Raw genomic sequence first — 27,483 nt, forward strand, 5'->3', positions numbered from 1 at the left:
TCAAAAAACCATCGGTATTTAAGCCCCAAAAAAAATTACCCGGAGATGTTGGTCGTTGCCCTGACATGGTTACACCCGGCCAACATGCCTCCGTCTTCCACTGCTTAGGGATCTTTTACTAGGTTTCGTACGTGAACTGGCCCGCCTTTTCCTGGGGAGCTTTTACTATGGTATGTACGTGGACTGGTCCTCTTTTTTCCTGGTGATCTTTTACGATGGTTCCATATGTAAACTGGCCCACCTTTTCCTGGGGAGCTTTTTATATGGTTCTATATGTGAACTGGCCATCTTTCCAGGGAGCTTTACTTGTTCCATATGTGAGCTGGCCACCTTCTCTGGAGGCTTTTACAATGGCTCCATATGTGAACTGGTCACCTAAGACGTGTATATCCGAAACCCCTCCGCCAGTCGTCGGAAATCAGGCTGTTTGACGATATTTGCGGACTCCACAACCTGCTGCTATTTGACCGATACTTTCGGACTCCACAACAGTTTTCCTATATTCCTGGCCACGTGCCTCACAAACGACCTGGCTACTTGGTCTAGTACGTCGGCAGCGTGAACCAAAGAAACTAAAATCGTCCCCCGCCCAAAATTAGTCATGGAAAGCTGCAGATTCGAGCCCCTCAAACGACCTGGCTCCTTAGCCTAGTACGCGGGCAGCGTCGATTTTACGTCTCCCGGTCAGTTCCCCCACCCCCTCTGTAGGGGATCGTCAAATAAACGATATACCCGTACCGCACCGCTAAATGCGTTACTATTATATCTGCGCTCCTATCTTCTTTGGACTCAACCTTCTCGAAGACCTGGCTACTTGGCCTAATACGTTGGAAGCGTGAGCCACCCTCAAATTATATTTACGTGATTTACAAAAAAAGTCGATCGGCACTTGTTGTTTGATATTATAACAAGGAAATCTCCCACATTTTTGAATAAAGTATTTTTTTTTTTCAAACCGATTTTTCTAATGACAAAACAAAGGACTTACGATTTTAAAAGGATAATAAACGAAAGTCCTCTCAAAGTCATACTTCTATTCTGAACCATTTAATTTATGCTAAATAGTAAAAGAGTTAGTAAGCGTGCACTGATTCTACTTAAGTCCAATATTCTATACATCGTCAAATTAATTAGGACATTAAATGATGGAATTTATGCCAATTTTTCGTTGAAACCAATGACACTATTCCTTAACAAATATGACAAATCCTTTCGTTGGGCGCCAATTCTGTTACGTCGGTGTATTCGTGCCAGTGTCCTGGGAAAGGACTCAGGCCGAGGGAGGGGCATCCGATGTTCAGGCACCAAGATGCCGGCATAAGCTCGTTGATTTTGGGTCGTGGCATCCGCATGCCTGATGGATCGTCGCGGGCCGCGCAATACGATCCCCTTTTGTCAAGGTTGTCCGTCAAACGTTATGTCATCGTTGTTGACGTACTCCACTTCGCGCGTCAGCACCCCTTCTGGAAATGTTTACCTACTCATTTTGTTGTAGTTACAATAATAATAGATTGTTGACTAGCGCCATGTAATACAAACAAGAATTAAAAAGCTAGCATACAAAATTTATGATAAGTTGGCTATAACTGTTTTTAGCGAGTAGTATCGAATTCATCACCAAGCAAAGGTGCGCACGACAACAAAATTTGTTGGCTATTCACGACTACAAACGTCGCTCTGAGGGCTCTTGTTTTTGCATAACAAAAACAAGGCGGATACTCGTCGCTGAAAAGTTATTTTTATTAATTTAAAACAATATGGAACACAAAATATTGAACTCCTATTAATGAAATAAATTGCCTGGAAGAGGCTAACAATAAGATATTTTTCCTTAAACCTGACACAAATATACTTATATTAACTAATGGTGTAAAAATAAAATGAGCACGAGAATATATGTATATATATGAATATAAAAAACTTGGGAACAGGGTTCCGTCAAACCTACCCCATTTTAATCCGGAGCGATGAGATCTCGACGCGTTGGATCCTGGGTTTTGCTATATATATAGTGATGGAGTTATACATACATATACTTTCGTGCACCAATTAATTGTAACCGAACAATAATACACAAACACAAAATAAAAAAAAATACACTAAGTGGAGTATGCATATATATAAAAGTATGCATGAGCTGGGTTTCTGTTCTTTTGTAGCACGCTTGGCTGCTATTCGGCTCTCAGGTTACTTTGAGCGAGCACTTGCCTTTGTTTTTTGCTGACGTTCACATTAACGGCCATGCACCGGTTCACTTGTTCTTTTAATTGTTTTGCCGTTAGTATTTTTAATTAAGCACTTTGTGGGACACCGGATGCAATCCTGTCCAGGACATGGTGATGGTCCCTCCTCCGCTGTACGGATCCCTTGTACATTTTTACGATCTTTAACAGAGCCAGGAAGATTAGTATAGCAGCGATGAATTCCAGGGTATGTTGTACTCCTTCTATTTCCTGTTTGTGGTCGACAACCTCCACGGTATTTATCACATTTGCTGTGTTGTCGGAGGCCTTAGACTTCTTGCCGACCATCCTGAGAGTTTCGTGGAACTATGGTCTTCCTTCGAAGTGTGTTCCTTGTTAGTCCTGTTATTTCTTTTAAAGGATGCTAGTGTCCTTGCTCCTTGACGATTTTCTTCGAGACTGGAGTTATCCCTGAGTCTTCCCCTCGATGGACAGAAGGATAATTTCCCGGGTATTTGATGTACGGATGACTATCTCTAGGTATTGACTACGGATGTTTTCCCGGGTACCGACGGACTACGGGTGTTTACCCGGGTACTGACTCTCTGCCTTTTCATCGGTGAGTCATGGTCTTTTTATTCCGGCATAGAGCTTTTTTCTGATCTATTGGTCTTCTATGCCAAGTGTTCCCACCTAGGAATCATATTTCTCACTTTCCCCTATTTTGGGGAGTCAATACCCCCTTCGGTGAAGTGTGCCCGGAACTGGTGTTGATTTTCTTTACTTTCTGCAATCTTTTGCGGCCGCTGACCGGGTCATCGGCGCCTCGTTTATTGTCGACTTGCATTTTCTTTGTCGCAATCCAACTGAGTCAACGGGGTGATGGTACCCCTTCCCCTGATTTTAGATTCCGGCTTTGAATCTTTAAAGCCTTACGATCTCCCGAAAAGGGTGTACGCAACAGAAGTCATCCCGAGTGTTGGTTTCGGGTAGTCAGTTCGAGTCTTCCCGGATATTCACATTCGGGAGTCCACTTTGAGTCTTCCCGGCTATAGACGGACGGATATTTGCCCGGATATTGACGTACGGGTATTTACCCGGGTATTGACTGTTTTATCGGTGGGCCACGGTCTTTTTATACCGGCATAGAGCTTTTCTGATCTATCGGTCTTCTATGCCAAGTGTTCCCACCTAGGAGTCATATTTCTAAATTTCGCCTATTTTGGGAGTCAATACCCCCTCGGTGAATTGTGCCCGTAGCTGGAGTGGGTTTTTTTTTCTGTGACCTGTTGCGGCTGCTGAACTGGTCATTGGGCACTCGATTATGTCGACTTGATTTTTCTTTGTCGCAGTCCGTCTGACTCAACGCGATGATAGTACCCCTTCCCCTGCTTTTGATGCTGGATGTGAATCTTTAAAGTCTTTAAGCATACAGACTCCAGGGACATAGACGCAGCGCAAGTTTGTCGATTCATGTTGCCAAGCCCACAAACCGACCAAAACTGCCACGCCCACACTTTTGAAAAAGGTTTTGATATTTTATTAATTTTTATATTAGTCTTGTAAATTTCTATCGATTTGCCAAAAAACTTTTTGCCAAGCCCACTCTAACGCCCACAAACCGCCCAAAACTGCCACGCCCACACTTTTGAAAAATGTTTTGATATTTTTTCATATTTGTATTAGACTTGTAAATTTCTATCGATTTGCCAAAGAACTTTGTTCCACGCCCTCTCTAACGCCCACAAGCCGCCAAAAACTGTCAGTGTTGACTCTCCTTCGCACTTCCACTAGCTGAGTAACGGGTATCAGATAGTCGGGGAACTCGACTATAGCGTTCTCTCTTGTTCTTGTTGTTGCTGTTGCCACGGCTGTTAAAAATTCTGAAAAACAACGCTGATGCAAACAGGTTAACAATTTTAAAGAGCAAGGTGGCTACAAAGGTAGAACGATATTGGTTCACATAATTTAGAGGCAAATCCAAGCGTAAGATCAAATCGAGCCGATCTTGGCCGAATGCCGTTTGCACTACTGAGAAATAAGGCTGGACCATAGCACCTAGTACTTCCACGAGCTCCCTTTTGTCCTTGCCAAGCATGTTAACATTGGCTCCGATGTCCAACAAGCCTGTGAGATGTCTAACCAGAATCGTGACATCTGCAAAGGGTGGTAAACCAAAACATCACGATTACCGGAGCATGCCTGAGTAATCGAAAAGCGAACTAGCGCTGCTATGTTGAATTATAAGATTTTAATATTTACTCAAGATAAATCCGCTGTTTTCGAATTCGATTTCGGCAAAATCTTCTGATTTCGTTTTTAGGTGCTCTGGTTTTTGCAAAATTTTTGCTATCGTGTTGCTATAGTAATGTTCGGGTTCTCATCGTTTCTTGCTGCATGCTGACTCCAGAAACATAGCAAGTTTGTTGACTCATGTTGCCACGCCCAATCTAACGCCCACAAACCGCACAAAACTGCCACGCCCACACTATTAAAAAATGTTTTGATATTTTTAAATTTTATTGTTAGTATTGTAAATTTCAATCAATCTGCAGAAAAACTTTTTGCCCCGCCCACCTTAACGCCACCAAACAGATCAAAACTGCCACGCTCACACTTTTTAAAAATGTTCTGATATCTTTAAATTTTTTTTATTAGTATTGTAAATTTGTAAGAATATCTTTTTGCCCCGCCCACCCTAACGCCCACAAACCGCCTAAAACTGCCATGCCCTCAGTTTTGAAAAATGTTTCTATATTTTTCACATTTTTGTAAGTCTTATAGTTTTTTCTCGATTTGCCAAAAATCTTTTTGCCACGCCCACTTTAACTCCCACAAACCGGCGAAAACGGTCTGTGTTGAAATTTCTCATCGCACTTCCACTAGCTGAGTAACGGGTATCAGATAGTCGGGGAACTCGACTATAGCGTTCCTTCTTGTTTTCTTTTCAAAATGTTATTTTTTTTGTCAAAATCAAACAACGTGAAAATATGCCTTTTTTTATGTGCAATTTCTTCTTTTGAAGCCAGGAGAAGGCAGAAATTACTGGGCTTGTTCGCCATTACTTTTTTACTCCACTCTGACCACTTAAGCAATTAAGGTTCCCGTGTTACAAATCCCAAAAATTTTACGAATTCGAAAACCGGAGCTCCGATTTTGCGATTTGAAAATTGCAGACTTCAAAGTGTTTAGCCATTGGTTCCCACTTACATATTTTGCACAGTGAATGGGTTTTTGCTTCAGTTATTTCCCTTTCCCACTCGCTGGCTGCAACTGGTAAGCGGTGTTCCACAGAGCTGGGAGTCAGATACTGAAATGCTGCAGCTTGAGACGAGAGTCTCCAGAAATGGGAAGGACAGCCGAAATTGACTGCATAGGTTTCAGAAGCTGGGAAATTGAGGCACCGTAAAGAACCATCCAAGCCACCAACATCATCACATTTCAAATCGAAACTATGTTTATGTTTGGTTATTTCATTATTATTTTTATTTTTGGATAAAAATGGTAACGTAGAATACAGTAAGACGTCTAAAGTTATCAAAAATCGGTTGTACGGCCTGCATGGCATTGTGGGAAGTCCATCCGGAGATCCGGTGCTAGCCCTCAAGGAAAGAAGCAGTTCCGTAACGTATAAGCGACTAGTTTCATTGTTTTATTAGATTTATATTGTTTCAAATAATATAACTATTTAAATTAATAAATGAAATAGATTTAAAATAAATAACGAAACCCATTAATATCCTTGATTTCCTAACTTTCACTTTTGTAACTTCGAAAATATCGATGTTACAAGACATAAATGAGGTCGAGCCTATCAAAATTATAATTAAAATATCGATTTTTTAAAACCATATCCTTAAGTTTATATTTTTGCTTGACCCCGAAGGTTGAAATTGTACTTATTTTCTGTTGAACACAAATGGCGTTTGTCTGTGCCAAGTTTTATAATACTAAAGTTATTTTAATAGTTCGTATGTACGTTTTCTTAAAGATATTAACCTAAGTAATTTCACTAACTACCAATATGAGTTACCAAAGTAAGACTATATTCGATATTCGGACCAAAAATGTGGCGATATAAATGTATCATTCTCCATAAATATATCGATATATTTTTATTACGTTCTCACAGAGCAAATTTAACAAATGAAGCGACTTTTAGTTAACAGCTGTTGCTCATCTAAATAAAAAATATATTAATCAATAAAATTATAAATAATATTTAGGGCTTCACAACATAGTTTGTACGAACTAAATAAAATCATGTTGTTTGTAACCATTCTGACTCTGATGTAATAAGAAGAAAATTACGTAAAACGGAAAACATGGTCGGAAAACATGAATTCAAGAGAACAGAACATTAAAATTTAATCTTTCTTATAGATAGAGCAGGGTGGAACTAAGATATAATTCTAAAAACCTTGTATTTTTAAACCGATGAACTATTCGGCTATGTAAGGTTCTGTCTATTTTTTAACAATTGAGGAGGAGCGAAATTACTTCGTTGAAATGCTTCCGACACTTAAACGTTCTCATATTAAATTATATGTGGTCGTTGCATTAGTCTGTTTGTTCGTAATATTATTGTGGTATTCAACTCTCCCAGTTTTAACAGTAAGTATTTATCGTTAAGTTAAATAGAAGATGCTTTTACGGTTTTACAATTCATGAATTTGTCCGTCTGGATTGATTATTATTAATTAATAATAATAACAGAGACCGTTAGGTATAGTTTTTAATATCTTATTATTTTGCTGAAGGCTGTTTATCTCCTTACGCATTTAATCTAGACTGTCCTCCGTCTCTAAATAAATTTTGCTTTGGTTTGCCAATGATTCGGACCGATATTAGTTAATAAAAAACGAAAAAAATTGATAGATTCTATTCAAACTAAATATTTTCTCATACACATACCCCACGAATAAATACCATATATTTAAATGAAAAAAACTTTTTATACCCGTTACTCGTAGAGTAAAAGGGTATACTAGATTCGTTCGTTCGTATGTAACAAGCAGAAGGAAGCGTTTCCGACCATATAAAGTATATATATTCTTGATCATAAATTTCTATCGACAAGCCAAACAACTTTTTGACACGCCACAAAACTGTTACGACCACAGTTTTGAATTTTTTATACCCGTTACTCGTAGAGTAAAAGGGTATACTAGATTCGTTGAAAAGTATGTAACAGGCAGAAGGAAGCGTTTCCGACCATATAAAGTATATATATTCTTGATCAGATCAATACGAGTCGATTGCATGTCGTCTGTCCGTCCGTCTGTCGTCGTCTGTCGTCTGTCGTCTGTCCGTATGAAGTCGAATCTCAGAACTACAAAAGGTAAATTGAGATTAAGCATACTGATCTAGACATAGACCAGCGCAAGTTGTCGATTCATGTTGCCAGCCACTCTAACGCCACAACCCAAAACTGCACGCCACACTTTTGAAAATTTTTGATATTTTTTCATTTTGTATTAGTCTTATATATTTCTTACGATTTGCCAAAAACTTTTGCACGCCACTCTAACGCCACAAACCGCCAAAACTGTCAGTTTTATTTTCATATACTAGTGGGCCCTATGCGCTTCGCCGCATGCAGTAGAATTTGTTATATGAAAGTCATTTATTTTATTTGAAAATTGTTATTTTCAATCCAAAACATTTGGATAAACTATATCGTTTGTCCATTTGGAGCGAATACAAATAAAGAGTTTGGAATGCCAACTCTTGAACAGGCTACGTATAGCTGCCCATGAGAAAAACACGGCTCTTCCAAATTCAACCTGCATATTTGAAGCGTTTGTCCTTGTGCCTTATTGATGGACATGTCAAATGATAGACGCACTGGGAATTGCAGTAGCTTAAATTCAAACGGCATGTCTGTTGGTATCAACGGAATACGCGGTATGAGCACCATTTCTCCTTTCGCTTTTCCAGTCAATATCGTGTCTTCAATTAAATTCGGCATCAATTTTTTTACAACCAATCTTGTGTCATTGCACAATTTTGGTGCATTTAAATTCCGTAGTAAAATAATTGATGAGCCGATTTTTAAGTTAAAAAAATGCGGTGGCATACCAGGCGGTTCTAGGGAATTTAAAAATTCAACTGGGTAATTCACTGCATCATCTTCATTCATTGCGCTATCAAAAGATTTATATGATGTCAGTGCGCCTGGCAATTTTTCTTGAATGTGAAAATTGATTTCATTGACATGTACATTTTTTGGTGACAATATTGCTCGTTCTGTCAACCAATCGTGATTTCTGTAATTTTGAATTATATTTGGAAAAACGCTTTCTATTAATTCGCCTTTAGATTGTAGAATTGTACAAAAATTGTTTGGCAAAGTGATCATTTGACCATTTGTATTTGGAACTTTGCCACTTCCGATCTCTAATAATTGCTTCGAAAACCGTTCTGCAGATTGATCATTGTGCAATTGAACACGCATGTTTATGTTCAATGTCAATTTTTGGACATATCGCAACAGGAAATAATACTTCAAGCACGCATTGACCTGATCCGCTAACGTTGCACGTGGAATAACGGGCAATGTTTGTCGGAAATCTCCTGACAAAAATATGATTGCACCACCAAAAATTTGTTGATTGCGACGTAGAGATTGCATTGTTCTGTTTAATGCTCCCAGAGATTTTTTATGGGTCATTGTACATTCATCCAATAGAATAATTGCTGCTTGCTGCAAAACTTTTGTCATTGCAGAATTTCTCTTGATATACGTGTTGCAATGTGAGATTTGTCAAATCCACCCTGTACGTTCCAAAAATAATATAAGTAATAGCTGATGACCTCTTCATTTGACCCGAATCTCTTACCGCCGAGCCATTTCTTCATGTTTGGAAACAAAAAATAGTCACAGGGGGCTAAATCTGGAGAATATGCTGGATGGGGTAGCAGTTCGTAGCCCAATTTATGAAATTTTGCCATGCTGACTACACACGTGTGCACCCGTGCATTGTCCTGATGGAACAGCACTTTTTTTTTCGCCAAATGCGGTCGTTTCTGCTTCAAATCAATATCGAATCTGTCCAAAAGCTCTGAATAATATTCGCCGGTGATCGTTTTACCCTTTTCAAGGTAATCGATGTGAATGATACCTTGTGCATCCCAAAAAACTGTGGCCATGACCTTGTTGGCCGACAGACCCACCTTGGCCTTCTTTGGTGCACGTTCACCCGGAGAAACCCACTGTCTTGATTGTTCTTTGGTCTCTGGTGTGGTGTGGTGGATCCATGTTTCGTCTACGGTAACGAAACGGCGCAAAAATTCGTTTGGATTGCGGTTGAACATCGCCAAACACTCCTTTGAAATGGTCACACGGTTGCGCTTATGGTCGTGTGTGAGCAATCGCGGCACCCATCGCGCGGAAAGCTTTTTCATGTCCAAATATTCATGTAAAATGTGATGTACCCGTTCAGTTGAGATGCCTACAGCCTCAGCTACCTCACGCACTTTCATTCTCCGATCATCCAATATCATTCCATGGATTTTGTCGACGATTTCTGGCATGACGACCTCTTTTGGGCGACCTGAACGTTCGGCATCACTTGTACTGGTACGACCACAACGGAACTCAGTAAACCATTTCTTAACCATTGAAATTGATGGTGCAGAGTCCCCATAATATTTATCAAGTCTTTCCTTGGTTTCGGTGATGGATTTTTTACGCAAAAAATAATGCTTAATTAGCACACGAAATTCACTTTTTTCCATTTTCGTTAAAATTCACGAGATCGTCTGCTTTCAATGCCTATAAAACGCAAACCAAAAAACGCAGCTTTCTCAAAATTAAGTATGTTAATTAGCACTACAATTGTATTTAATTATTAAATAGATCAATCAATGAATACAAACAAACCTGCACATTTAACGGAAATTTTAATGCTGAGTGCGCACTCACCACCACCATTCTATTTGATTTCCAAAAGCACAAAATTGAATAAAAGAGAATAACACTCTAGAACTAACTGAGCAGAGAAAAATTACATGTAAGGATCATCAAATTCCTTTGACCACCGTTTTATAAAACCAAGCACACCCCTGGCCTTATTGACAATAGACGAAATATGGTCTGAAAATTTAAGTTTAGGGTCCAGAAGAACATCAAGATCATTAACCCGTGTTATTCTGTGCAAAGAGCACCCATTGGTAGTGTAAGTCACCTGTCTTGGGTTGACACGACAGAAGGTCATAACTCTACACTTCGAGCAATTTAAGTCTAGTATGTTATCACGGCATATTTGAAAGCTATCTAGATGGGATTGTAAGTCCAAATGACAAGAAGTGTCCTTATACTGGAGCAAACTTCACAACATCTGCGTACACGAATGTTTTATCAGTAATGGAAGGACGTTAATAAATAATGTAAAAAGGAGCGGACCAAGGTGGCTTCCTTGTGGGTCAGCGGATGTGACTTACGTTGCGTCCTTCCATTCAGATAACTTAAAATCCAATTTAGAAGATCAACAGGGAAACCTTATAAATTAAGTTCTCTTAATGGAAGAGTTGATTAACAGAGTCAAATGCTTTACTAAATTCAGTGTAGATGACATATGTTGGAAGATTGTTTTTGAAGCCTTTTATTACCAGGGAAGTTAGCTCCAAATGGTTATTGGTTGTTGACCAGCGTTTCATAAAACCATGCTAGCATGGTGATATAATTTACCTACAAAGGTGCTGCAAATAAGGAGTGATAACATTACAAATTACTTTCAGATACCCGTTACTTAGATAATGGGTGTGCGAGGTAGAAATTTCAAATTTTGTTTGACATATCGAAATAAGTTCGATATAATAAGAATGAGGATCAAACATTTTTAAAAGTGTGGCGGTGTTTGTGCGCGTTAGATTGGGCTCATGCTAACGATCACAGCGTCCATAAAGGTAGACGGGAAAATGGACAAATCAACTCCACTAGACAACCTGATCAAATATATAAATATTTAATCAACCTGTTTCATTTAGCGAAAATAGTATGCCCTGTTACTTTACTAGTAACGTGTATAGATATACAATAACACATTTTGCAATTACATATTCATAGTTAAGAGTTTGATTTAAGAAATGCGTGATGCGATGATGATAAGAAATGCGATTTGAGAAAATATCTCACTTTACTATGTTCTTACCCAAGCACCGTACTAAAGCGTTTTCACAATTCCTAGCCAAACAAAACATACTCTCCACCGGGATATAAAATTAGAAATACCAAGTTTGTTTGGAACTGCGTGGTTTACAGGGTTTGCTAGGGCTTGCGTACCTCTTTTTGGTTGCCTTTGGTGACAATTCCCTGACTAAAATGAATCTTGTTTTGCTCTGTAAATTCTATAAAATGATTTCGATTGTCTACGGCCCACTATTAAAATTAATAACGCTAACAGAAATCAAAGTTACCGTTGCTCCTGTTTTACTTACCCTCTAAATTGATTTTTGTAGTGTTTTTTTCTTCACCTTAAACCATTTAACTTTTGGTGCGTTTTGCACGCTCTCGACTTTTTTTAATAGTTTAGGCAACCGAAAATTGAAGCAACCGAACGCGATTGATTCGTTAATATGAACGGTCAACAACACGGTAACGGAAAAGGAATTTCCGTCAGTACGTGAAAGGGATGCCGTTATGGAGCATCAATGCGCCTAAAGCGCCGATGACTATAAAATATCTTTAAGGACGAATAGATTGTCTCTCGCTGATACCGTGTCCCTGCGTCAAGGAAGTCCTGGAAAATCGAATTGGCTACCGATGATTATCTGGTGCTTGTGAAAGAAGTGGAGACCAACAAATAATGTATCCATTCAGAACCCTTTTCGGGCCCTAGTAGACAGGAGAAGTCCTTAAAAATCCAGCGACGCCAGGTCTTTCCGTATTTGGCCATAATATGTTCCTGAATGTCGACAGTTATATGAGATAGCTGGGATGCAGGCCTTGGAATGATATCGATATTAGGGCAGGCACACGGAAATGCTACCCTATACGTTTTACTTACGAATCAAGTACTCTGCGAGTAACGGATACCTATTACTGTTGGTTTATTAAGCAGTAGTAGAAGAAGTAGAAGGGAGAGAAAGTGATAGTGAATTTATTAACTATATTCGTGAATGGTCCTTTGGCCATCTGGCGTTCCTATAGGAGAAGTAGGCGGGCTAGGCACACATCAGTTATGGGCGGTTAATGGGCGCTAGAGTGCGCGTGGCAACATATGTCAACAAACTTGCTCTGCGTCTATGTTACTGGAGTCTGCATGCCGAATCTCAACATTCTAGCCTTTATAGTTTCTAAGATCTCCACGTTCATACGTATAGACGAATAGACGGACATGGCTAGATCGATCTTAGTTGATCGGCTATTGATGCTGATCAAGACTATATATACTTTATATGGTCAGAAACGCTTCCTTCTGCCTGTTACATACTTTTCAACGAATCTAGTATACCCTTTTTTGCAGAAAATTATTATAAAATGTCTCTCGCAAATAAGAATAGTTAATTCCCGTTAAAGGTACATTCGATCACTGTTATTCAATCCACTTCCGAGTAAAAATTGGAAAAAAACGATTCTATTTAATTAGAAAAAATATTTTAGAATTAACACTTTCTGTAAAAAAAAAATTTCTCGATCTCTACAGTTTGGAATTAAAATAGATCTCTTCTATTTGAATTTGTTGTGTTAAAACATAACACTGAGAATGCAAGATATCATTTGAAAATACTTTTCTTACGTCACTTACTTAGCTAGAGAGCGGTGAGGCGTCTATGCTACAGCTGAATGGATGTGGATGCTTAGAATTACATAAAAAGGATAAGAAAGTAAAAAAGAAAATAAATACTGAAAATTATATTTCTAAAAAACGGATCGAAATAATGCAAACAACACGGAACTAATTTGATTATAATATCACCGACACACGGTAATCCGAATAGTGTGTGAAATTAGGAGAATAGAACAAAAAACAAGAGCACTTGCTATTCAGACTGCAATATCTGTTGCATCGTAGAAAAACAGTAGAAGAAACGAACAAGGACTTACAGACTGGAGATTTCTGCCAAACAATTATATTTTTAAAAAGTGTGGGCGAAAACACACAGCAAACTACAGAGGCTGCACAATCTATAAAGGCACGAGCACAGAACTCACAAAATACTTATTTCAGTTCACTCTCGATACCGAAGTTATCTTTGCAAAGGCAGCCAGATCAACATTACAACCCCAGCTGCATATCCTATGCCAAAACCTTAAGTACTCCCTCAGGCCCGATAACTGAACAAAACTAAAATCACGCAAGTATTTGATTAGTAAATATTTTGATTTGAACTTATCAACAGGGTTTTATTTCTTGCAGAATTTTATTAAACGTTTTGTTTGTAAATTGTGTTATTAAGAAGAGCCCTAAAAGGATAAAATGTGAAAAGCCCATATACAACGTCAGATTCTCAGGGGTTTGATCCTGCTTTTCGTTTAGCAATAATTCTATTATGGAATTGAATCAAAAACTCTACGAATATTTCATCTACATGTGATAATTACCACTTTTAAAGTGACTTATCTGTGGCTCTTGCATGAAACCAAGAATCATCGCACATGTCTAGAAAATTTGAATAGAAATCAAGAAGATACACTCCGTAAGATCTCGTTTCTTGCGCACCAACTGCGTTGATGAGCCCCAAAAGCCATTGAATTGTCCTTCCGTTCATGGGGGTTTCACGTTCAAGACCTCGTTTCAAGAGCAAAACCATTCGCAGTCCAAGGAGTACCAAGTACGTAATTTCTCCTAGCAAAGAATCGTCAAATGAATCGTCGTCGGAGAAATAACGAAAAACTTGCTTACAGCTATATATTATAGATGTAACTAATGGAACTTCCAATACAAAAAAAAACGGCACTACACAAAGAAAATGTTGGTAATCCGTATAGAGCTTAGGTCTAGGCGTGATCGAAGTGAGTAAGAATACAGAGGCACCCTACTGGTTGTAGCGGCTTGAATGTTTCGAATCCTGCCGTCAGATAAATTTATGGTATTGCTGCTGCATGACAGACGGATTAGACAAAGAGAAATCCACAAATTTCTGAATGAACTCTAACATTGTCTCCGAAAACTGTTGTTAGCAGTGAACCAAACTTTTTTGACTGTACATCCAATTAGGACAATTGGGCGCCAGATTTATCGAACGAGTGCTTAACAGCTTTAACATTTGCAGACGATACTACGGTTAGAGGTCGGACCAGATGCTTAAAAATCGAGTGTAGCGTTACTTCCTGAGAAGTATCACTGGAACATCATGGTATGTGTGTATATATAACATATACAGAGCCCTTGGTACCCCATATGATTAATATATGAACAAAAACGATGATTAATATCCAAAGAAAAAGCGACATACCACATCAAACTAACTCTTCTAAATAAACACACGACACAACAGGAGTGCTAGTTAAGCTTTTAATATAAGATTTGGAACATTTATTGTTACTTTTCTTATGAAGATATAGTAGAGTTTCTTTTTTAGTAGCTCAAGTCTTCACAGAAACTTCGCTTCAAGCACAAGCTACGTCTTAGTCCAGCGCGAGAATCAGCCGAGCGGAGACGTATTAAGGATAGCAACACCCAGCGTCAGATTCAGAAGAAAAATTGCCAGTGAGCTGCCGCAGGAGCAGAAACATGCTTTGAAGGATCACGTTACTTTGTAATGCCTGTATGATCAAGTCTTCGCGGAGTACGAATTTCTCAATAAGGAACAGCATTGGAGCAACGCATTGAGGAGTTTACTATTGAGAACAACATAAAACAAGAGAGAACGCTATAGTCGAGTTCCCCGACTATCTGATACCCGTTACTCAGCTAGTGGAATGCGAAGGAGAGTCTTCAGCACTGACAGTTTTTGGCGGTTTGTGGGCGTTAGAGTGGGCGTGGCAAAAAGTTTTTAAGCAAATCGATAGAAATTTAGAAGACTAATACAAAAATGAAAAAATATCAAAACATTTTTCAAAAGTGTGGGCGTGGCAGATTTATGCGGTTTGTCGGCGTTAGAGTGGGCGTGGCAAAAAGTTTTTTAGCAAATCGATAGAAACTTACAACACTAATACAAAAATGAAAAAATATCAAAACATTTTTTAAAAGTGTGGGCGTGGCAGTTTTGGGCGGTTTGTGGGCGATACAGTGGGCGTGGCAACATGAATCGACAAACTTGCGCTGCGTCTATGTCTCTGGAGTCTGTATGCTTAGTCTCAACTTTCTACCTTTTGTAGTCCCTGAGATCTCGACGTTCATACGGACGGACAGACAGACGAACAGACAGACAGACGGACGGACAGACGGACATGGCCAGATCGACTCGGCTATTGATCCTGATCAAGAATATATATACTTTATATGGTCGGAAACGCTTCCTTCTGCCTGTTACATACTTTTCAACGAATCTAGTATACCCTTTTACTCTACGAGTAACGGGTATAAAAAATATGCAGCGGGAATCTGTCAGTAACGCGTATAGAGCACTCCAAACTGACAGAAGACTTTCGTCACCAGCGATCGCTTCAAGAATGAATACCTGGAGCTACTAAACTTTTTGCTCTTTGTCGAGCTAAAAGAGCAAGCAAGTCTGCCTGCAGATGGAGTACAGCAAGATTGTGAGATGTTGATTTAAAACCATGCTGAACTGGAGGCAAAGTGCAAGACTTTGATGGAAAGTTTCTTAATTGCTCTCCAAGTATCAGGAACTTTTGGACACATCAGAGACCACAGTACGCAATTAAATCCCATTTGCCAGGATGCTTGTTAGAAGAGTAAAAAAGGCTAGCTCGTATATAATGAACAAAGTAATCGTTGCTTTTGGGCAAATGATGCCACAAATAGGTATATCGGATCCGAATCAGGCGGCAATGAGTCGGATAGTAGCAATGAGGATCCATTGCTCCGCCCCGCTCCGCCAAAGTCTATAGCTATGCTTGATAGCTCCAGAACTGCAAGCATGGTCGGGAACGATGCGTCGAGGAAGTTCTGACAGATTCAACAAATTTGTTGGGGCTTGAGATTCTTATCGTGACTTCGTGTCAGACGTGGAGACTAATAAGAAGCACTTACCGGACCTCCTAGTCGACAACGGGCTTTGGTGCGTATGTTCGTACGAGGATGTAATATGTGTAAGGATACCACAGCGGTAAGCTTAAGGATGCAAGTGGGGATAGAAAAAAAGGGAGATAGAGAAAAGGGTGTTCCTGAAACTGTACACTTAGACAATAAGGAAGATGGTCGATGGTTTCGGGATCCAACACATCAAAGCAACGCAGCAGAGAGCGTAAACCGAAATGTTCTGGCGGCACGTTCGCCCGTCAGTTCCTGAAATCGAGGGTGTTCAAGGCCGTTGGTAATAATGCGTAAATGCTGGAGGACGTATGCTGAAAGTCTTTCACGCCAAGGACATGATCTGCGTGACAAAAAACTAAAGTAAACAGTCAAGAACCTGAACAATGATACCTAGCGTACGTCGTGGGCCCCACAAAAGGTGTTCTATAAACTTCTTGCCTACATCAGTGCCGTGTTGATTTCTGCCGTCCTCCAAATCTACCAAATATTTCAACGTTCTGCTGAAACTAAGTGTAGAGATTCTTGAAATCTTTGCTTGGTGTTGCAGTTGGAGTCGATAATGAGGGGGCCCTATCGATGAGACCATTTGGGTTTGGCCATTTGAGTTAATCCCGGTTCGCTCAGGGATTGTCAGGGATGCATAGTTATTATACCCGTTACTCGTAGAGTAAAAGTGTATACTAGATTCGTTGAAAAGTATGTAACACGCAGAAGGAAGCGTTTCCGACCATATATTCTTGATCAGGATCAGTAGCCGAGTCGATATGGCCATGTCCGTCTGTCTGTCCGTCCGTATGAACGTCGAGATCTTAGGAACTACAAAAGCTAGAATGTTGAGATTAAGCATTCCGACTCCAAAGACATAGACGCAGCGCAAGTTTGTCGATTCATGTTGCCACGCCCACTGTAACGCCTACAAACCGCTTAAAACTGCCACGCCCACACTTTTGAAAAATGTTTTGATATTTTTTCATTTTTGTATTAATCTTGTAAATTTCTAACGAGCCAAAAAAATTTTTGCCACGCTCACTCTAACGCCCACAAACCTGTCAGTGTTGAAGACTCTTCTTCCCACTTCCACTAGCTGAGTAACGGGTATCAGATAGTCGGGGAACTCAACTATAGCGTTCTCTCATGTTTATTTATGCAAATATCCTTAGAGTACCCGGGGTTTCAACATAAAGAGAACCGGAAAAATTTAATTGAGAGTCGACAAAACCGCTTTTGGGCACAAGTCCACCATAACGTTTTTAAAAACTGGACAAGGAACCGGAAAAACTTACTTAAGCTTACCCGCCTATTAAGCATTCCCGACGCAGGACCTTCGCCGAGGGTGATCCCGTTTCCAGTGGTGAGACCTTATCCGCGCGCAGGGCGGACTACGTTCACCGGACGTTGGATTAGAAGTCCCCCGGGGCGAATTCCGCTAATTCCACTAAAATTCCTTTTATTGCGGCCTCTCCCAGGCCATACTCTATACTTACAGCGTTGACCGTTCTTACAAAGCAGTAGACGATCAAAATATATTATGTTAGAATTAATTTATGTACTTATGCATACAACGTAAAATTCTTCGGGCATCCTAGGTCGGTTACGTGGGTGCGCAATGGCCATCATGCCTTTCATTATTCGTCGGTCGTTTGTATTTTGATATTTTGTTTACCCTTTTGATGATTAGAGATCGTAGGTGTTTAGTCAGACGACAATAGTTTTCGATATTTACGTTGCGAGCTGCGTGTCACTGAGACTCTGTCACACACAAAGAAAAAAAAACAGTTTGTTACATATTATATAAAGAACAAGAGAGAACGCTATAGTCGAGTTCCCCGACTATCTGATACCCGTTACTCAGCTAGTGGAAGTGCGAAGGCGAGTCTTCAACACTGACAGTTTTTTTCGGTTTGTGGGCGTTAGAGTGGGCGTGGCAAAAAGTTTTTTGGCAAATCGATAGAAATTTACAAGTCAAATACAAAAATGAAAAAATATCATAACATTTTTCAAAATTGTGGGCGTGGCAGTTTTGGGCGGTTTGTGGGCGTTAGAGTGGGCGTGGCAACAAGTTTTTTGGCAAATCGATAGAAATTTACAAGACTAATACAAAAATGAAAAAATATCAAAACATTTTTCAAAAGTGTGGGCGTGGCAGTTTTATGCGGTTTGTGGGCGTTAGAGTGGGCGTGGCAACATGAATCAACAAACTTGCGCTGCGTCTATGTCTCTGGAGTCCGTATGTTTAATCTCAACTTTCTAGCTTTTGTAGTTCCTGAGATCTCGACGTTCATACGGACAGACGGACGGACAGACGGACGGACAGACGGACATGGCCAGATCGACTCGGCTACTGATCCTGATCAAGAATATATATACTTTATATGGTCGGAAACGCTTCCTTCTGCCTGTTACATACTTTTCAACGAATCTAGTATACCCTTTTACTCTACGAGTAACGGGTATAAAAACTATGGGAGAAAGCTACAGTCAAGTTACTCGTCTATAACATATTCGTTAGTCAGCTAGTTGGAGGACAAATCTAATAATAATAATAAAAAATAACAATAATAATATAAAAAAAAAATAATAATAAAAAAAATACCTAAAATCTAAACAATTTCAACAACATTGATTAATTCCTGTATTCCTATTGTATCAGGATTTTTATTTTAATATACAGAGAAGTTTTTATTCGTTAAGTTTTTTATAGTGGATTGTTGCAAGAAAATTTAGAGTTATCCGAGAAGGGCCAATATCTACAATCGCCGGTGTCAAATGGCAGCTCACAAGAGAGACAAGACTTCGTTTCAACTTGCTAAACGGAAATCAAACGCAAGCCTGTTGTTTAACTCTGTTTAGTGAATCTATGGATTTATGTAACTATAACAACGTATTTACAAACTTTTTCATTTAACTATTAATAATGCACACTATAAGAAAAAGGTGTGGCAAGCCGGAATATCAGAAGATAGTAGCGAAAAAAATTTACGCTCTGATTGAAGTGCGAACTGTTAAGGATTTCCATCAACTACGTCCGAAATACTGTCAATTTAAAAAAAAAACAAAACATGAGCAACTAATTGGTTCAGACAATGTTCATATGATAATAACAAAATAAATTATATCGATGGGATTATTAGGGTCAGGGTCAGGTGGCCATAACAAAACCTTCATAGTAAAAAGTTTGACCGTAGCCTACTCCTGTGGCTTGCGTTGAAAAGCCCATAATATCATTACAAAAAATTGGTAAGCGTAATAATCGCTATATTGAAACGGAGAAAAAGCGGCGCTAGAATAAGGAATTACTACGTAGGCAACTTTGTGCATCGGGTCTAAAGTCATGAATGTCACAAAAAATATTGTTAAAGCTTACAGAAGTTGAACTGTAATAATTCGTTTTAATTTTAAGTACCTTCAACAATATTTGGCGATAAAGGTGTTAGCGATTTGGTAAGTCTCGATAATGGGGATTCGTAGCAATATTAAAAGGTCTTGGGATTGTTGCTGTGCACCAGTATATATAAGTTTGGGATCCCATAGCGAATTCAAACCGTAAAGAATGCTATAGTCGGGACTATCGAATACTTGTTACTCAGCTAGTGGAAGTCCATACGAGAAATTTCTAAATTTTTCTGTCATATCGATAGAAATTATGCAAAAAACAAGGGTCTATTAAATACCCGTTCTTCAGCTTACTGGGAAGCCCGAACGAGAAATTTAAACTTTGTTCTGGCATATCGATAGAAATTGGGGAAAAAGTAATAAAACTAAATGCAATTCAAGCAGTTTTTCGTTCCTCCTGGCGTAAGAGGTGGAGAATTCCCAGAATAATTAAATCATTTGTCCGTTATCCATATTGTCATAAATAAGTTTTCCAATAGGGACCAATTGATAGTTCTAGCAAGGCTTCTCAGTCTATCTTTTTAAAATATTTAAGTGTTCGGTTAAATTGTTTTTGTGTTTAATGCTAAATGTTACAAAAACTATTTAAACCGTTTAAAGTTCTAGTTAGCACAGGGTCCAAAGCAGTTTTATAATTTCGTTAACTGCAAAACCATTTCTTACCTTTCCTCTCTATTTTTATACCCGTTACTCCTAAAGTTAAAGGTTTTACTTGATTCGTTAAAAAACATGAAAAGCGTTTCCAAGTATAAAAAGTCTTGATCAGGATTTATAGGCGAGTCGATCTGTCACTGTCCGTCCGTCCGTATGAACGTCGAGATCTAAGAACCTATAAAAGCCAGCAAGTTGAGATTAGGCGTGCAGATTCCTGAGACATAGACGCAGTGATAGTTTGGTTACTGATTTTGCCACGAACAGCATTCTTTCTTGTTTGCAATTTCTTTGGTAACATCTTATCAGGTAATAGCCGAACTTTTTGTTAAGTTTCTAATTTTTAACAGCCATATTATTACGCGGTATAAAAGGAGAATTTAATATTTTGTATCGCTTAATCGAAAGCTCACTGCTTTACGATATTCAGCATGTTAAGGCTGTCTTTTCTCCAGATCCCGACGGAATTCCTGGCTGTGTGCTTATGTGCGAAAGCTTTTGGGAAGTCACTTCTAAAACTAAAAAAGATAAAAGTCAACAATAAAAAAGTAAAAAAAAAACAAGATAGAACGCTATAGTCGGGTTTTTCTGCAGATCGATAGAAATTTACAATACTAATAAGAAAATGAAAAAATATCAAAACATTATTCAAAAGTGTAGGCGTAGCAGTTTTGGGCGGTTTGTGGGCGTTAGAGTGGGCGTGGCAACATGAATCGACAAACTTGCGCTGCGTCTATGTCTCTGGAGTCTGTATGTTTATTCTTAACTTTCCAGCTTCCTTCTGCCTGTTACATACTTTTCAACGAATATAGTATACCCTTTTACTCTACGAGTAACGGGTATAACAATTAAGATATTAAGAATAACCTGAACTTTTTGTCCGCAAACAAGCAAAGATTAACTGCAAAAAGTATTTTTACTGAGATAGATGACTCAAACCTCTTACTTTTCTACATCTGAGTATCTAAGGGTTGCTGAATGTTTATAGTTATTGCCATTATTGTTGATTTAATTCAAGTTGGTACTGGCATTTTTTCTTGTTTCCTCTTCTATGGCCGTTAGCTGTGTAACTCCAACCGCGCCTGCAGTTTCCTCCTCTAGAATAAATTATGGTATTCACGTTGCCAGTAAATCTTGTACTTGCTATAATGTATGCACGCATAACGTGGTGGATGACCCAAGACCCCACCACCTGTGCACCCTAGTCTGAGAACGGTGTCGGCATAAGCTCAACAACCCACGTCATTGCCACCAATTACGAGTGGAAGTTGAAGTACCTGTTTAAACTGCCGGATCCAGCATAGAACAAGACATCCTAATTGTATTCAGAGTAAAAAATAAATAAAGCCAGGTATTATTACAGTCAGTTACATAGATCTAATTATAAAAATTGTAGTTAAAAATGTATCAATAGTTCATCGGAAACTAGTAAAGTTTCTATCTCAAATGATAGAATAATAAAGAATGTCTGTTTTCATTCCCTTTGTAGGGATATAAAGACAATTCTTTTAACATACATAAAATATTTATGTAGATTACTGAGGTAATAAAAAACTTGTTTTTTAAAAGTGAAAATTGTATTTGAACAAATTTTACAAGGATCTTGTAAGTCATATCGCCGCTGACCTTATCATTTGTGTAAGTGATGCTGGCCATCATTTTAGTCTAAAGTCAACAAACCAAACATTTACTTACTTCAGAAAGTTTTTTGTCGTCGATGAACTGAAATATTTGCAAATTCGAAAAATTACGCTGTCAAAGAGGCTCCAAATATCAAAATTCGTCACTTTCACGTTAAAATGGCTGTCAAAATGGGTATACAAATGTTTTGTGTTACAATGAATTCTAGATGATGCAAATCGGTTCATTACAACAAAGTAACAGGTAAAAGGGATCGCTTTCCCGACCCTAAAAAGTATATATATTATTGATCAGGAGCCATGTCCGTCCGTCCGTCTGTCTGACCGTCGAGATCTCGCTATCAGAAGATCACCACGCCCAGTCTAGCGCACACAATTTTTCCCTGTCACTCCCACCAGCTGAATATCAACTGAATTGTCGATACAATCGAATACAGCATTTTCCCCTGTTCTTTTTTAATAGGGTCAGCTTCACGAAAGGGTCCCAATGAAAGTAATTGTAACGGTGTACTATGAGGCGTTGTGTCCAGATTCAAAATATTTTCTTGCTAAGCAACTGCTGCCAACATTTAAGATCGCAAAGTCAATTATGGAAGTTAAACTTGCACCGTATGGCAAGGCGAAAACGAAGCAAAACAATGGTAAAATTACTTTTGAATGTCAGCACGGACCTACGGAATGCCAAGCTAACATTTACCACGCATGTGCTGCTGAGATAATTAAAGATCCACTATTGCGACTGGAAGTTGCAACCTGCATGATAATGGACAATCGCTTACCCCAAGAAGCCATGTATAAGGTCAGTAGATTTAAAGTTGTAAAATTTTGTTCTCAAAAAATCAGTATATATATATATGTATATATTTACGAATTCAGTCTGAGAGTTTAATAAAAAAATAACACGGTTGGTTTGTGATATATTATTAAACGTTTTATTTATTCCAATAGAGGAAGAACTAGAGCCTTTGGATTATCACTTAGTTGGACAATGGATTTCGAAGTTGAAATGGGCTGATAGTGTACTCAGAACTGAACTGCCTTATGGGGACATGTTTGCGTTTATATAGGAAGAGTTTAAGAGAATAAGGTTATAATTGTTTATTAAGAGAGAAGCTCTCGAAAATTATGAGAGAGAAGCTCCCGAAAAATAGGAGTAATTGGAGAATCCTGAGACCATTGCGTGGGCGGAAGTTTTTGTTATTTCAGTTGGCCTCGCCAAGTGGTCAAATGTTTACGATTTGTTATTTCAGTTGGCTTCGCCAAGTGATCGAATGTTTAGGGGACGACGTTGGCTCGCCACAGAGTCTAGACTTTGGAATATGATGCTGTGCGTAAATGACAGCTAAGCTTAATCGAAGGGCTCTCGATCTTTGATTACATTTTGTTCTTAGACATTAATGTGTGCGTGTGAGTTGTTACAATAGTGTGTGTGGTTTTGTACTTAGACATGAATGTGAGTATGTGAGTTGGGGAGTTGTGGGTGTAGAATGGATATGTTACTTCCCCATTCTTAAGAAAAAAGCCTGTCCTCAGGCGTTAAGATTTGGGTACAATACGGGGGTTTGGGGGGTACAATATTGTTTGATTCAGAACTTATAATATTTTCGTTTTTTAGAGTTTGATTTTTGAATTTTACAATTAATTTTTGGGGTATAGTCTTATATTTATAGATAGTGTACAATAATGCAATTATTACAATTATGATTAATGTTTTAAGAGTTATTACTTGAAATATATTATTCGTCTGATTGTGTTGTTCTATTATTTCTTTCGTTTGAATGTATTCGAGTGGTTCGAGTTTTGTTACATTATTATTTACATAGATAGTTTGAGTATAGTCTAACATTGTGTTGGTAATTAATATTTCTTCTAGTTGAACAGAACAATTAAATGCTTTTATCATGTTATTGCCTTCCTATTATATATTCTATTATATATATTCCTATTGATACAATTTTGGCTTAGGATAGTCTTGGGAAGGTTCCAAGTTGTAATTATATTAGGCTCTACATATTTTATTTCGAAATCAGAATGTGTTTTACTGTATCTACATTGTGTTGGGACCTGGTTTAGTATACCAGTTATACATTTATTTATAACTAAGCTTTGAGAACTTGCTGTGTAAGTTTGATTATTGTGTGAAAAATATTTGTCATGTATTGGTTCGGTTAGTATGTTACTTTTTATACCCGTTACTCGTAGAGTAAAAGGGTATACTAGATTCGTTTTTCCAAAAAACTTTTTGCCACGCCCACTCTAGCGCCCACAAACCGCCAAAAACTGTCAGTGCTGAAGACTCCTTCGCACTTTCACTAGCTGAGTAACGGGTATCAGATAGTCGGGGAACTCGACTATAGCGTTCTCTCTTGTTTCATGTGGGTATGGGATTATTTCAAAAACTGGTGTTTTGATTATGTCTCTTGGAATGTGGGATATTATCAGAATTTCGTTTGTATCAGATTTAAGCCAGGCTGAAGTTTTGATATTAAGAAGCTTTTCAGAATTGACGTGGATTAACAAATCGTGTTTTAAAAGTTTTGGGTTAAAGATACCTAAGCGTGTCAATTGCAAACCAAGCTCTATGTCTTCAATATATTCAGTGAATTGTTGTAAGTTGAAAATTATTAAAGCTATCATTTGTTCTCCTTCAAAATTATGATTTAAATGATTAGTCAGTTCGATTCCTTGATTAATGACTTCTATTACGTGGTTGAGTTCGCTTATTTGTACATTATTTTTAGAGATGTCGGCTATTTGTTGTTGTAATTCTTCTTTATCTTCTTGATCTAAAGTACCGAATAAGTATTTGTAAATTGTTCCTATGAAGTTAACAAGACCGCGTTTACTGCGTTTTACAATTCTGTTCTGTTCATTTTTCTGTTTAGTTTTTCTACTAGATACTGAATTTGTGGTAAGTTATTAAAAGGTTGAGTTTGTTTAATAAGTTCTTCATAAGTATTTTCGGTTTTAGTTAAGTTAATGGATAAGTAATGATATTCATGGTTTATAGGTAAGTCTATTGATCCGGTTTGAAAGATTAGGTAACCGTTTTTGGCCTGGATGGGGGTTACTTCTAGATATTGTGTGTTAATTGTCGATGGGAGGCATAACATGATTATCATGCTCAGGAGTAGGCCTGGAATTATCGTTATTATATTTACTCTTATTAATTTTCTTTTTAAACTTGGATTTATAGTGTATTATCTTTCTACCTCTATTTGTTTCTTCGAAATGTTTATCATCTATTTGTCTTAAATTTCCTGTCTTTTTGAATGGGTTAGTTGTTTTTGATCTAACTAAAGGGATTCTCTAAAGTTAGTATCTATACTGAAGTCATGTCTATTCTCGTTGAGTTTGTCAATTTTGTTTACTTTATTTTGTTGAGTGTCATAAGCAGGGGTTCCTGCAAAAATGAAGATGTCAGCTGGAGTTCGACCGGTTGTATTATGCTTTGTTTTGTGATTGTATACGTAAATAATTTTTTCGAACTTCGTGAATTGGTTTTCGGGTTCATTTTCGCTTGTTATTATTCTTAATTTTTCATTAACAGTTTTATGAAATCGCTCAATGTCAGAAATTCCATTTTTACTTGTTGTTATATTGAGGGTCACTCCTTCTGATTCTAACCAGAGTTTAAGTGCAGCGCACATGAAAGCGTAGTCTTTGTCGGCTTTTATTTCTGTGGGTTTACCCATATCGTTGAATATGCGTAAAATAGCTCTTTTAGCTTCAAGCCAATCTCTACTGTTTACTTCTATCAGGGTGGCGTATTTAGAATAAATGTCAATACATGATAGGAATTGTTTATTGTTTATTAAGTAAAAATCCATGACATACTTGTCTCTGGGATTGAAAGTTTCTGGAGTTTTTTCAAGAGTTAATTTTGTGTTTCTATGTTCCGTTTTGGCGATGTTACAGATTTCACATTCGTTTATGATATTTTGGATACGTTTTTGATAATCAGGGTAATAATAGAGTTCTTTGAACTGAAGCGTGAGTTTCTCTATACCAGGGTGTAATAGTTCTTTGTGTGTTTTGAGAATGATTTCTTTGAATTGGGCGTATGTTTGAATGTCTATTAGTTTATTACTGGTTTTCATAGTTTTAGTGAAACTGTCGGGGCTTATGATTTGAATATACGCATTTTAAAAGATTTGAAAGTCGACTTCGTTAGGGAAGTAAATAACACTTGTTTTAGTGCAGAAGTATTCTTTAATTAGATCTTTGGCAAGGGTATCAGTCATTTCTTTATAACTGATTTTAATTCTAATTTTATGGAAATATTTTATTATCTGGACGTCGTCAAAATCGTCTTTTATGAATTCGAATTGTCTGTTATAATAGTTAAGAGGTCTTTCTGTCATTGAGATGTGACTTTGGTTGTCTTCTGGTGCACTATGCACATAGCTGCTGTGGGAACGGAAACTGGGTCATCTTCTCCTAGGAAGTTTTCTTGTATTTGGACTCTAGATAGAGCGTCAGCGACGTGGTTTTCTTTACCGGGTAGATATTGAATCTTATAATCGTATTCGTTAAGTTTTATCTTCCATCTCTGTAGTTTCATATTGGGGTCTTTTATGTTACTTAACCATACCAGTGGCCTATGATCGCTTAATTTGTCGAACTTTCTCCCGAATAGGTAGGATCTGAAATATTTTGTTGCCAATACTATAGCTAATAACTCTTTTTCTATGGCCGAATAGTTAAGTTCATGTTCATTTAAAGTTCTGCTTGCATAACAGATGGGTTTATGTTCTTGGGATAATACAGCACCTATGGCTATATTACTCGCATCTGTTGTCAGTGAAAATTTCTTTTCGAAGTTGGGATATACTAGGATTGGATCGGACGTGATGAGTACTTTTAGTTTTTCGAAAGCGGACATATAATCATTATCTTTTGTGTTAATTACTTCTCCTTTTTTTAGTTTGAGAGTCATAGGTTTGGCTATTTTTGCAAAATTGGGAATGAATTTACGGTAAAATCCGCATAGTCCAAGGAAAGATTTTATTCCTTTTGTGGTTTTAGGAATAGGAAAATTAACATTTGCATTTATTTTGTTAGGGTTTGGTTTTATACCTTCTGTCGAGATAATGTGACCGAGAAATTCAGTTTCTTCAGAAATTCACATTTATCGAGTTGCAATTTGAGATTAGCTGATCGTAGCTTATTAAATACCATTTTTAATGACATTATATGTTCCTCCAATGAAGTGGAATAATTGATAATGTCATCTAAGTAAACTAAACAATCTTTATAAATTAAATCTTCTAAAAGATTGTTCATGCAGCGTTAAAAAGTTGCTGGTGCATTTTTCGGACCAAAGGGCATACGAATATATTCATAATGTCCACGTTTTGTTGAGAATGCTGTTTTGGGTATTGATTGTTGGTCCATTTGGATTTGATGGAAACCTTTAGCAAGATCAATGGTTGAGAAGTTTTGACAGCGTCCAAGCTTGTCTAATATTTCATCCATTACAGGAATAGGGAATTTGTCGTCAATGGATAT

General features: G+C 38.0%; 1 protein-coding gene across 1 annotated transcript in view; it reads left to right on the top strand.

Annotated features, from left to right (window-relative positions):
• The first annotated feature begins 6,407 nt into the window (after nucleotides 1–6,407).
• LOC122625773 (gamma-interferon-inducible lysosomal thiol reductase) overlaps nucleotides 6,408–27,483 on the top strand; it is a 53,737-nt gene continuing 32,661 nt past the window's right edge. Inside the window, exons 1-2 of the mRNA XM_043805818.1 lie at nucleotides 6,408–6,797; nucleotides 22,436–22,771. Of these exons, the coding sequence (XP_043661753.1) occupies nucleotides 6,693–6,797; nucleotides 22,436–22,771 (441 nt within the window). The 5' untranslated portion in view covers nucleotides 6,408–6,692. The remainder of the gene's footprint in view (nucleotides 6,798–22,435; nucleotides 22,772–27,483) is intronic.

This window comes from Drosophila teissieri, unplaced genomic scaffold, assembly GCF_016746235.2.
Source record: "Drosophila teissieri strain GT53w unplaced genomic scaffold, Prin_Dtei_1.1 Segkk7_quiver_pilon_scaf, whole genome shotgun sequence".
NCBI lineage: Eukaryota > Metazoa > Arthropoda > Insecta > Diptera > Drosophilidae > Drosophila > Drosophila teissieri.